General features: G+C 42.8%; 1 protein-coding gene across 2 annotated transcripts in view; it reads right to left on the minus strand.

Annotated features, from left to right (window-relative positions):
* Positions 1-2,242: 2,242 nt before the first annotated feature.
* Positions 2,243-13,113, minus strand: part of Tdrd9 (tudor domain containing 9) — a 112,054-nt gene continuing 101,183 nt past the window's right edge. For both annotated transcript variants that reach the window (XM_076847936.1, XM_076847935.1), the window contains exons 35-36: positions 3,364-3,436; positions 2,243-2,472 (exon numbers count right to left, since the gene is read on the minus strand). In XM_076847936.1, coding sequence (XP_076704051.1) covers positions 2,371-2,472; positions 3,364-3,436 — 175 coding nt within the window. In that variant the 3' untranslated portion in view covers positions 2,243-2,370. The remainder of the gene's footprint in view (positions 2,473-3,363; positions 3,437-13,113) is intronic.

Here is a 13,113-nt window from a genome sequence, read left to right on the forward strand (position 1 = left end):
AACCATGCTGAGCACAGGGGTCCAGAGGCCATGCCTGGGGAAGTCCAGGGACATATTGAGGGAGGTCACTGCTGACACCGAGAGGGCAAAGGCCAGGGGTGCTGCTCATACCCATGGGGCATAGCCTCCCTGCCTCTCTCCATCTTCTGTGGCAAATGGCATAGCACCACACAGTGGGTGAGCCCAAAGGGAAGAAGTTGGTTTGGGCTCTCCATCCCGGTCCAAGGTCGGGAGGAGGACACACCTGGTGATGGTCGTCCAGCCAACAGTCTGCATGTGGTGAAGGCATCATGGTGGCACGCTCTGTCTTCCCAATTCCCCACTCTGGTCACTCCCTCTTCTCATAAAGCCATCAGCACTCAGCCAAGTCAGGGCCCACAGCCCACCTGTGAATGCCATCTAGATGGCACCCTGCAACCCAATCACGAGGTGAGCACACCCAGCCCAACAGCACCAGATAGCACCTTGGCTCTGGAATGACAGGAAGCAAGCCAGTGGTCCCTAGTTGCTGTGCTAGGGGCATGGGGCCAGGGTGGGCATGGGGAAGTTTGTAGGCAACAGGAGCATGTACTTCCTTTCCCATGGTTTCCTGGGTGTTTATGATTGTCAGAACTCACACTGCAAATCAATGTCACATGCAAATGAATGACAAAAAAGAAGCTGAAGGGAACAGGCTATTTATACTTTGAGAGTCATAAAGGAGGCACCAAGTTTGACTCCACAGTAGGGTAAGAGTTAAAAGGCAAAAAGAAAATGTGATCAGTCAAAAGACAAATGACACAAACTCAGCACAAAGAGCTGCTCTCACATAGAGCAGTTTCAAAGCACATCTGGGCCCCGCGTTCCACCCCCAGCACTGGAAAAAACAAAAATAAAAAAATTAGAAGATATTCAAGGGGCTGAGCTGTAGCTCTGTGGTAGAGCACTTGCCTAGCATGTGTGAGGCACTGGGTTCAATCCTCAGCACCATATAAAAATAAATAAGTAAATAAATAAATAAATAAATAAATAAATGTATTATGTCCATCTACAATTAAAAATTTTAAATTTTTTAAAAATAATAAACCTCTTGGTACTATTTAAATGTTTAACTATTCGCAAGGAGCAGACAGCAGTGGAAATACCTGCAGCCTGTGCAGCTGTCCTTTTGGAAAGACATGAACCCTTATCTTTGAGGCCAGGTGCTAACACAGTGCTGCCACCTCCTGCCTGAGACTGGGAAGCACAGCCCCTGAAATCCCCAGACCCCGAGGGCTCCGTTAGAGCAAGATGGGGACCCCAAGGCAGGCAGGAAGCAGAGGCCAGGCCAGTGACACAGTGACATAAGCCTGGCAGCCACAGTGTGTTTCAGCCTCTTCATACAGAATCCGCTGGCTTCCTGAGCTGGCCCCGCTGACCAAATGGGGCAAGGCAGCTGCAGACACACGACATGGCCCCCATTCCACAGATGCTCCCTGACAGGGCACTGCTCACCTCCCTGCGAGCTCTGGAGCCCTCTTGGATGCCTGAGCACACACACTTCTGCTTCTAACTACTCAGCTCCTAGGTGTGGCCTACATGAGGTGGCCGGCAAGGGCTCCTGCTTCCTCCAGCGGTCCTCTCCACTTCACGTCAGAGCCAACGGATGCACCAAATCCCTCACATGGGTCTTCCGCAGCTTCTTCTGACAAACCCTGACTGATAAGTTGAGAAGCCCACATGGGTCCACCAGGTTATCAACTCTCTTTATGGCATGACGTACTTACTAATCTCTAACGAAGGACAGTCAGAAATATCGTCTAAGGTTTTTATTGTTTGAACACAGGTATACCAGTTGGCAGGTAGGTCATCTTTCTGACTCCTAAAACATGAGCTAAGAACTATAACCTAATTTAAAAGATTCTAAATATACAAAACTGAAGTTTTCCAAAATTAGGTATTTTCCCTCATGGGGAAAAATTAGAAAACAGCATGTTTTTAAAGAACCACACATAGTCCCTGTGATTAACTGGCAATCCCGCTCTTTCCTGCCACAGGACAGGGCACATAGCACGCTCTGGAACCTGGTGTATAAGACTGGTCACTCACGTTTACCTTAATACATTTAAAGCAAAACACAGCTTTTTCCAAACAAAGTCTTCTTTCAGAACAACTTCTTCCAAAATAGTCAATACAGTGATTTTCTGTTTCTAGAAAAGACTAGACTTCCCAATCCTTCCCACCTGAATAGAACACCACCCCCATCTCCTAAGAGAAGGCAGCAGGAAGGAGGAGACTCTCCAGGGGCCACAGGCCAGGATGGCAATGCTCAGGCATGGGAACAGGGTTGCAGGGGAGCCCTGACTGGGCTCTCACGGCTCCCGCAGGGCAACTGGGCACAAGCTGCCTGCCTCAGGGGCTGAGCACAACAAGCTTGTGCAGCTGGTAGAGAAAGGTGTTCTTCCCTCGGCTGCCTTCACGGTCAGCCTGCTCCATGACCAGCTTTGGATCAACCTAGCAGGCAGACAAAAGAAACAGTCAGACTCGCAGTGAGCTTGTTCAGAATTACAGTAAGTAAAGCCATGCACATAGGTACCAGGCACTGTGACAGCCAGTCAGATGCTTCTCCACATTCACACTTTGTATAACATGAGCTTTTAAATTCATGTTTAATAACAGGGTGACCTTTACTTGGAAAATCCCCACACTTTCCTACGTAACTGTGGATAGTGACTTCAGTGGAAGTATTCATGTAAACATGTAAGTTTTCTAAAACACAACCTCAAAATGAAATTCTGCTTTCAAATGACTTCCTGCTGTTTTATAAACCCCACACCCCCACAACTGTCTGACAGGTACAGTGGCTGCCTGCAGTGACAGCCCAGCGGGAGCCAGCTGGGGCAAGTGGAGAGTCCTGCAGTAGCTGGGGATGGGAACACAGGCCTGGGAGTGAGCAACATCACCTCAGCTGGCTTAGCATTAAAACCTAAACCTTCTCCTTGCATTCCTTTCCTGAAACTACCTCTTACTCAATTTTCTAAGTCTTACAGAGAAGAAATGTCACCGGCCGAGATGAGCCCTGCCCTGCTTCACAAGGGAACTGCGTCCCCCAGATTCCTATGCTGAAGGTAGCTGGGTGGGCCTGTGGAGATGACTTGGCTTGGCCAGCACAGTGAGAAGATGAGCACCACAGCCAGGAAGAGCCCTCACCAGGACTTCCAGCCTCCAGCACACAAAAGATCAAGGTTGGCTGCAGCTAACTCACCCCTGGCAGACAAGGCGACATGGCCTAAAGCCAGCAAGCAGGCCGTCCTGTCCACAAAGCCTCAAGGCTCTGCACCCTCAGCCACTCTGCAGCCTTGCCCTGATACCAGCAGCAGCTGCCCACACATGGCCACTTCTCACCTGATTCCACTCATAGGGCTTCTCATGCCACTTGGGAACAATCTTCTCCCTGGGCTTCAACTGGCAGAACAAACTAAAATTGAAAAAAAGATCAAGTTATCTTAATGATACATTAGTAACTTAAAATACTAATGTGATTCTTTTCAAAAATATTTAAATCCTATAAATTTCCCTTAAAATTAGAACTACAATAGGTTTTTAAAAGGTCAAAATTTATGTAGTTATGATCAGGGAATAATTTATAACACATTTAAAAGCAGAAAGAAATGGAGCACAGCAGACTTGGATGTTATTATTTACATTATCTAAAATGTCTAATTTTTTTTTTTTTTCAAAAATTCAGGAGACCTGCAAAGATACAGAGACATGTGACCCTGCTCAGCACAAAAAGAGCAGCTGACAGAAGCTGACTGAGTGGCCAGGGGGGCTTAGCATGCAGATACCTCAAAGCAGCCACTCGCACACATGCTCAGAGAATCAAAGCAAGCCATGTTTAAAGAATTAAAGGAACATCTGGTGGCAATGACCCAAAGATAATCTCAACTAAAACTAAAAACTATTGGAAATTCTAGAATAGAAAAGTACAATAGCTAAAATGGAGAATTTCCCAGATAGCAAAATAATCAGTAATAACAAAGACTGATCAATACAAATTATCCAACCCGAAGAACAGAGAAGAAACTGAAGAAAAATGACCAGAGCCCAAGAGACCAGGGATGGCATCGTGTGAATCCATGAGCAAGGCAGGCTCAGGAACACATGTGACACGGAGCAGAGAGAACATTTAAAGAAGTAAAAAAATGCAAATGGGTTGTAAGGAAAAAAGAACAGAAAAAGGTATGCCATTCCAACAGTAACCAAGGAGGGTTGGAGAGGCTATAGTAGGAATCAGACAAAATAGGCCCTACACAAGAACTGTTCCTAGAGATGAGGAAAGACGCCTCACATAACGATAATCACCCTATACACAGGAAATCCTAAGGAATGTACAAAAGCTACTAAAACTAATCCATGAGCTCAGGAGGTCACAGGATTAAAAAAACAATAGTCACAAATCAATATGTGACAATATTTAATAATGTTCAATATCAAATGAACAATTCACAACTAAAATTGAGAAAACAATTTCATTCACAATAGCACCTAAAACACTCAAATATATGGAAATAATTCAACAGAAGTACAGGACCTGCATGGTGAAAACCAGAGCTCAGAATGAAAGGACACCCAGAAAGACAGCATTCCCCCTCACAGACAGGGTGGCTCCATGTGTAGGTGCAAGTGTCCCCAAGTTCACCTGCAGGTTCAGCACAGCCCTGCCACCCCTGCATGGGGCTGACATGCTGGCGCTGGAAGGGATGTGGGGAGGAGAGAAAGGAGAGAAAACTGAGGAGCAAGATTCCCAGGAAGGGAGTGATCTCCAGACACACCCTTCAGCCTTGCACAGCTGGAGAGCGCACAGGCTAGGGCCGTCAGACCCCACACCACAGCCAGCTGGTCTGTGGCCCTGGTACTTCAGCAATTCAACAGGGGAAGGGAAGATGTTTGTGGGAATGTCGAAACCATAAAGGGTCACACACAGGAGAGTAACCCTTCAACTCTCACACTGTACACCACACACCCAAGTCTCCTTGAAATGGCTCCACACCTGCATATATGAGAGGACAACATTATGACCTTGGGGTCACAAAGACTTTTTCAATTGTAACACAAAAGCATAATCCATTTGGAAAAAGAGAAAATAGATTTCACTGAAATTAAAAACTGTGTTCTGTAAGCACTATTAAAATGAAAAGACAAGTTGCACAATGGGGAAACTATTTGAAAATTACATACTAATAGAGGTTTGTATCTAGAATTTACAAAGAATTTCTACAACTCAGTAATGAGAAGACAAACATCTTTAAGTAGGTAAAAGATCTCAACAGATAACTCACCAAAGAAAGAAAAAAGATACTGGGAACATAAAAGGAGACTCCAGCCATAGTCATTAAAGAAGTGCAAAGTAAAGCCCCAGTGAGAGGTCACCTCACACGGGGAGGGGGGGCACACCAAGACAGCATCCACATGTAGCCCATGGTACAGCCACAATGCAAAGAATCTGGCCCTTTCTTTGAAAGTCAATGCAAGCTGGGCGTGGTGGTGCATGCTGGGAAATCCCAGTGGCTAGGGAGGTAGGAGGATCTCAAGTTCAAGGCCAGCCTCACCAACTTAGCAAGGCCTTAGCAACTTGGTGAGACCCTGTCTCTTTTTTTTTTTTATTAGTTGTTCAAAACATTACAAAGCTCATGACATATCTTCTTTCATACATTTGATTCAAGTGGGTTATTAACTCCCATTTTTACCCCAAATACAAGTTGCAGAATCACATCGGTTACACATCCACATTTTTACATAATGCCATATTAGTGACTGTTGTATTCTGCTACCTTTCCTATCCCCTACTATCCCCCCTCCCCTTCCCTCTCATCTTCCCTCTCGTCCCCGTCTGCTGTTATTCAATTCTCTCCCTTGTTTTTTTTCCCCCTTTCCCCTCATAAACTCTTATATGTAATTTTGTGTAACAATGAGGGTCTCCTTCCATTGAGACCCTGTCTCAAAATAAAAAATGGCTGGGGACGTCAACCCAAACCTGGCACAACCTATAAATTCCAACCTGGATATCTAGTCAAGAGAGATGGAAATGTATATTCACAAGAAGAGAGAGCACGGGGATTCTTACAGCTTCATCACAATGGCCAAATTCTGGCAATACCCCAAGGACCTTGCAACTGTTGAGGTGACAATACAGCAGGACAACATCTAGCAAAAGGGAATGACCGGAGGGATCCAACATGGCGGTGGGCAGAGAGGCTGTGCTTTTAATGCACTCCCAGTGATGGGATCATAAAGTCGCAAGGATAACTCTTGGATTCTACCAACGGAGATTCTCCTAGCAAAATTTCACTGAAGAGAGACCGCCCGGGAGCTACTAGGATTTTTTTGAAGCGTCTGTGTGACCCGGACGAGCGGGACCCTGCCAGAGACGCGGAGTTCCAAATCCAACAGCCACAGTCCGTGCACCACGGGCACAGCTACAGATCTGTCCACCCCCCCGCAGCCAAACTGACTGGGTCCTGCTAGACGCCGAGACACAGCTTGGCAGGAAGAAGTCTTTAGCCAAACCTCCACAAGCCAGGAGCTGAGGCGAACCGGGCCGGACCAGTCCCACCCCTCCCCTCGGACACTCCGGCAAGGAGCCTGGGGCCCGCCATAGCAGAGAGGTGACGTCATCGGAGTTCGGCCAGCGGAATTCCTTCCCAGCAGAATCCACTTTAGCAGGTGCGTGACTCCCGTGCGTGACTCTCCATACTGATACAAGCAGCCAGGAAACTTCATTGACTTCTCAGGGGTCGTGTCCGTACGGAAGCAGAGGGGATCCCAGACCCCCAGCCCCACATATCACCAGCAGCGAATCCCAAGGTCTTAGCCACCAGTTTACCACAGCACTGGGGCTTAAAAGGGACACGGGGTGGGGCTGCAAGTGTAACTAGACCTTGGGGGAGTCACTTCTGGGGAACAGGACTTGGCTGGTAGGCTGACAGGAGGAAGGGGGTTAAGAGCTGGAGAAGTGAAATGGCTCTGGACTGATAAGTCTGAGAGACCCCCAGGAGACGCCCTACAGAGATAGCTCTCGGCAGGTAGAGAGCAGATGCTCCGCTTGGAGGGCACAGCACCGCCTACTGGAAGAGAGGAAGGTGGATCTCTAAGACTTTAATTTTTTTTTTTTTTTTGCTGTTGTCGATATTTTATTCTTTCCTTCTTCTCTCCCTGTTCCTTTCTCCCCTTTTCCTTCTCTCTTTCTATCCCATTTCAAGTTTTATTCCCCTCTAATCTATCTCTCCCTCTATCCTTTTTTCTTTTTTTTAACAGCACCTTCATTCCCCTAACTCCCAACTCTCATCCCAAGCATTACATCTTCCATTGCGTGTAATTGTCTAAATGCAAATAGGTGAATGTCTTGAGGCTGTCTATAAGACTCGTAAATACCTAGCTACTACCAACACCCTGATCCAATTGCCTGGTAGTATCCACCTTCAGTGGAGCAATCTTCTAAAGTAGCCAAGACATACTAACCATCGTACCACCAGAGCACCCAACCTAAACATATAGTCCTAAGAACAAATAGCAAAACATTATATGCATACAGAACCTAGAAGCCTTATATGAATTGAATGAATCAGCTTTAAAGTACAACAAAGCCCAACATTTCTAGGCATAATCTCCCACCACAAAAGAGAGACAACAGAGATATACAAAGCCAAAACAAATGTATAGGAGAAAGCAGTTACTAAGCAGTCAAACAGAGCTGGAAAACAACGTGAACAATATGAAAAAACAAGGGAAAAAAGGGTTACAAACAATAGAGGACAACCTAAATATACAGGAGGACCTAGAAGAATCAGAAACATGGACAGGGAAAGAAATTAAGGCATACCTAATTCAGATGGAACGGAATATTAGAGAAGACATGAGACAGAAAATCCAAGCATTGAAAGTATATTTTGAAGAGGAACTAACCACACAAATTCAATCCGCAAAGAATGAGCTTTATCAGGAGATAGAGGTGTTAAAAAAAAATCAAGCTGCAATCATAGAAATGCAAGAAACGTAAATCAGATTAAAAGCGCTAATGAGAATATTACAAACAGACTAGGTCAAGTAGAAGTCAGAACATCAGATAATGAAGACAAAGTTTATCAAATTGAAAAGAATATAGTCAACACAGAAAAGATGCTGAAATCTCACGAGCAATCTATCCAAGAGATATGGGACCTCATCAAAAGACCAAATCTGAGAGTCATTGGGATAGAAGAAGGCACAGAGAATCAGTACAAAGGAATGGATAGCATACTAAGTGAGATAATACTAGAAAACTTCCCAGAGATGAAAGATGGAATGGATTGCCAAATCCTGGAAGCTTACAGGACCCCAAACATCCAAAACCATAATAGACCAACTCCAAGACACATAATTATGAAGATAGCTAACATACAGGACAAGGAGAGAATACTAAAAGCTACGAGAGAAAGGAGGCAGATTACATTTAGGGGTAAACCAATTAGGTTAACGACTGATTTTTCATCACAGACTTTGAAAGCAAGAAGATCCTGGAACAATGTATTTCAAACACTGAAAAATAATGGATTCCAACCAAGAATACTGTATCCAGCAAAACTAAGCTTCAGATTTGACAATGAAATTAAAATATTTCACGATAAACAAAAGCTAAAAGAATTCTCAGCTAGAAAACCAGCACTGCAAAGTATGTTGAGCAAAATATTACAAGAAGAGGAATTGAAAAATAGCGCCCAAAACTAACAGTGGGAGGTATCTCAGTAAAGGGGGAGAAAAATAACCAAAGAGGGAAAACTAACTAATCTAAAATAAATAAATAAATAAATATGACTGGAAGTACAAACCATATTTCAATTGTAACCTTAAATGTTAATGGCTTAAATTCACCAATCAAGACACATAGGCTAGTAACCTGGATTAAAAAAACAAATCCAACAATATGCTGCCTTCAGGAGACTCACATGATAGGAAAAGACATACACAGACTGAAGGTGAAAGGTTGGGAAAAATCATACCACTCACATGGCCCTCGGAAGCAAGCAGGAGTGGCCATTCTCATATCGAATAAAGTCAACTTCAAACCTAAGGTAATCAAAAGGGATAAAGAAGGACACTATATACTGTTAAAAGGAACCATCCACCATCAAGACATAACAATTATCAATTTGTATGCACCAAACAATGGTGCTGCAACATTCATAAAACAAACTCTCCTCAAGTTCAAGAGTCAAATAGACCACAACACAATAATTATGGGGGACTTCAACACACCACTCTCACCATTGGATAGATCCTCTAGACAAAAGCTGAACAAAGAAACTATAAAACTCAATAACACAATCAATAAACTAGACTTAACCAACATATATAGAATATATCAACCGTCATCAAGTGGATACACATTCTTCTCAGCAGCACATGGATCCTACTCAAAGATAGACCATATATTATGCCATAAAGGTGTGGAGATAATACCATGCACCATATCTGACCATAATGGAATGAAACTGGAAATCAATGATAAAAGAAGGAAGGAAAAATCCTGCATCACCTGGAAAATGAACAATATGTTACTGAATGATCAATGGGTTACAGAAGATATAAAGGAGGAAATCAAAAAATTCCTCGAGATAAACGACAATACAGACACAACATACCGGAATCTATGGGACACAATGAAAGCAGTTTTAAGAGGGAAATTCATTTCCTGGAGTTCATTCCTCAAAAAAAGAAAAAACCAACAAATAAATGAACTCACACTACATCTTAAAACCTTAGAAAAGGAAGAACAAAACAACAGCAAATATAGCAGAAGACAAGAAATAATTAAAATCAGAGCGGAAATCAATGAAATTGAAACAAAAAAAAAAAACCATTGAAAAAATTGATAAAACTAAAAGTTGGTTCTTTGAAAATATAAATAAGATCGACAGACCCTTAGCCATGCTAACGAAGAGAAGAAGAGAGAGAACGCAAATTACTAACATACAGGATGAAAAAGGCAATATCACAACAGACACTACAGAAATACAGAAGATAATTAAAAAGTATTTTGAAACCCTATATTCTAATAAAATAGAAGATAGTGAAGATATCGATAAATTTCTTAAGTCATATGATCTGCCCAGATTGAGTCAGGAAGACACTCACAATTTAAAAGAAGAAATTGAAGAGGCCATCAAAAGACTACCAACTAAGAAAAGCCCGGGACCGGATGGGTATACAGCAGAGTTCTACAAAACCTTCAAAGAAGAATTAATACCAATACTTTTCAAGCTATTTCAAGAAATAGAAAAAGAAGGAGCTCTTCCAAATTCATTCTATGAGGCCAACATAACCCTGATCCCAAAACCAGACAAAGACACTTCAAAGAAAGAAAACTATAGACCAATATCTCTAATGAACTTAGTTGCAAAAATTCTCAATAAAATCCTGGCGAATCGAATGCAAAAGCACATCAAAAAAATTGTGCACCATGATCAAGTAGGATTCATCCCTGGGATGCAAGGCTGGTTCAATATATACGGAAATCAATAAATGTTTCACCACATCAATAGACTTAAGGATAAGAACCATATGATCACCTCAATAGATGCAGAAAAAGCATTTGACAAAGTACAGCATCCCTTTATGTTCAAAACACTAGAAAAACTAGGGATAACAGGAACTTACCTCAACATTGTAAAAGCTATATATGCTAAGCCTCAGGCTAACATCATTCTAAATGGAGAAAAACTGAAGGCATTCCCTCTAAAATCTGGAACTAGACAGGGATGCCCTCTCTCACCACTTCTATTCAATTTAGTTCTTGAAATACTAGCCAGAGCAATCAGACAGACAAAAGAAATTAAAGGCATAAAAATAGGAAAAGAAGAACTTAAATTATCGCTATTTGCGGATGACATGATAATATACTTAACAGACCCAAAAGGGTCTACAAAGAAACTGCTAGAGTTAATAAATGAATTCAGCAAAGTGGCAGGATATAAAATCAACACGCATAAATCAAAGGCATTCCTGTATATCAGCAACAAAACATCTGAAATGGAAATGAGGAAAACCATTCCATTCACAATATCCTCAAAAAAAATAAAATATTTGGGAATCAACCTAACAAAAGAGGTGAAAGATTTATACAGTGAAAACTATAGAACCCTAAAGAGAGAGATAGAAGAAGATCTTAGAAGATGGAAAAATGTACCCTGTTTATGGATAGGCAGAACTAACATTATCAAAATGGCGATATTACCCAAAGTTCTCTACAGGTTTAATGCGATGCCAATCAAAATCCCAACGGCATTTCTTGTAGAAATAGATAAAGCAATCATGAATTTCATATGGAATAACTGCTGGGAGCCACAACCAATTAATATGATGCATGGCATTTTTGATTGAAAGGTGATGCCAGCTAGCCATTGAGATGATATGATTATGTTAAAAATTACATTCATATGGATACCGGACTCCTGCTGCAGGACTCCTGGAGAGTTCCCATTGGTTGGGAAAGTGCAGTAGGAGGGAATTCCGGAGGAGGCGCTTGCGCTGGAGTTCCGGGAAGGAACCGGCGGAACGCCGCGTGGGTGGATCGGGAAGCTTCCCGGGCACGGACGTGGTGTTGGCGGTTTTTTCAAATAAAGTTTGTTCCTGTTTGAGTGGCTCGTGATCTTGTGCCCAGCCAGACAGCGGCAACTGGTGGCCCGTACGGGGAGCGCCTGAAGCTTGGAGGTGAGTAAAATTGCTCGCCCCTGAGGGAAGGCGACAGAATGGGTGACCATTTCAAAAAACAATGTGTTCTTCTTTTGATTTATTTTGTTTTTGTTTCAAGCTGCCTATCCCTAGAATTTTCTCAGGCAAACTGGGAAAAATGGTTGGCTCAAGGCTTGAAGTTGTTTGGCCCTGAGAAAGAGAAAACTGATACAACTATTCTTTGCTCCGTTTTTGTTTCATTCTGTCTCGGTTTTGTTTTATGCTACCTTATTGGGTTGCGTTACCTTTATAGTAGATTAGAAACTAGTAAAAAACAAACCGAAAAACTGTTAAGTAAATTGTTAGAGGTCCAAACTGTGGTAGAAAACATGTCAGGTCAAGCAAAAGAGAAGGTCTCTCCAGCTAGTCAGACAGAGGAAAATTTGAAGAAAGAAAGCTTAGAGGAAAAACGACCATCAGTTGGGGAGTTACAACAGGAGGCTGCTACTAACTCCGTTCTATCACCAGAGGGCGTAATTCAACCAACAGCTCCACCTACAGCTGAGCAGCCCTCAACTCTCGTAGTTGATGCACAAAATCCTAAGGCAAGATCCCAAAGACTAGCATGCCCTGTACTTGAGCAGGCAGGAGGGCAACGAATTCACCGTGCTTTAGATTTCAAAACAGTAAAGCAATTAAAGGAGGCTGTAACAACCTATGGCCCGCAAGCACCCTTCACCATAAGCATGGTCGAATCTATTACCAACTTAGACATGACACCAGCAGATTGGGCTAACATGTGTCGATCTGTGCTAAATGGAGGACAATATTTGTTATGGAAGGTTGCCAATGAGGAATTCTGCATGGAGACAGCTAGGCGAAATACAGCAGCCGGTTACCCTCAAAGAAATCTGGAGATGTTGTTAGGAAAGGGACCTTATGAGGGTCAACGGCAACAAATTGAATATGATCCTGGTGTATACGCACAAATTGCTGCAGATGCAGTTAGGGCATGGAAAACTTTACAGGGGCATGAAGATTTACAAGGACAGTTATCTAAGGTAATACAAGGAACTAACGAACCTTACGCTGAATTTGTAGATAGGCTTATTCAGACAGCTTCTAGAATATTTGGAGATGTAGAACAGGCAATGCCATTTATAAAACAACTGGCTTATGACCAAGCAAATCGTTGCTGCAGAGAGGTCATTAGACCATGGAAACATGAAGATTTAAACACATATATTAAATTATGTAGAGACATTAATGAACAAGGACAAGTCTTAGCAGCAGTACAACAGTCTTTAGATGCCAGGCCAAAAACATGCTACAATTGTGATCAGACAGGACATTTTAAAAGGAATTGCCCCATAGGAGGAGGGTTTAACAAAGCTAGTTATCAAAGGAATAGAATACCAGGTATTTGCCCACGATGCCGTAGAGGGA

Source organism: Callospermophilus lateralis, chromosome 3, assembly GCF_048772815.1.
Source record: "Callospermophilus lateralis isolate mCalLat2 chromosome 3, mCalLat2.hap1, whole genome shotgun sequence".
Classification (NCBI taxonomy): domain Eukaryota; kingdom Metazoa; phylum Chordata; class Mammalia; order Rodentia; family Sciuridae; genus Callospermophilus; species Callospermophilus lateralis.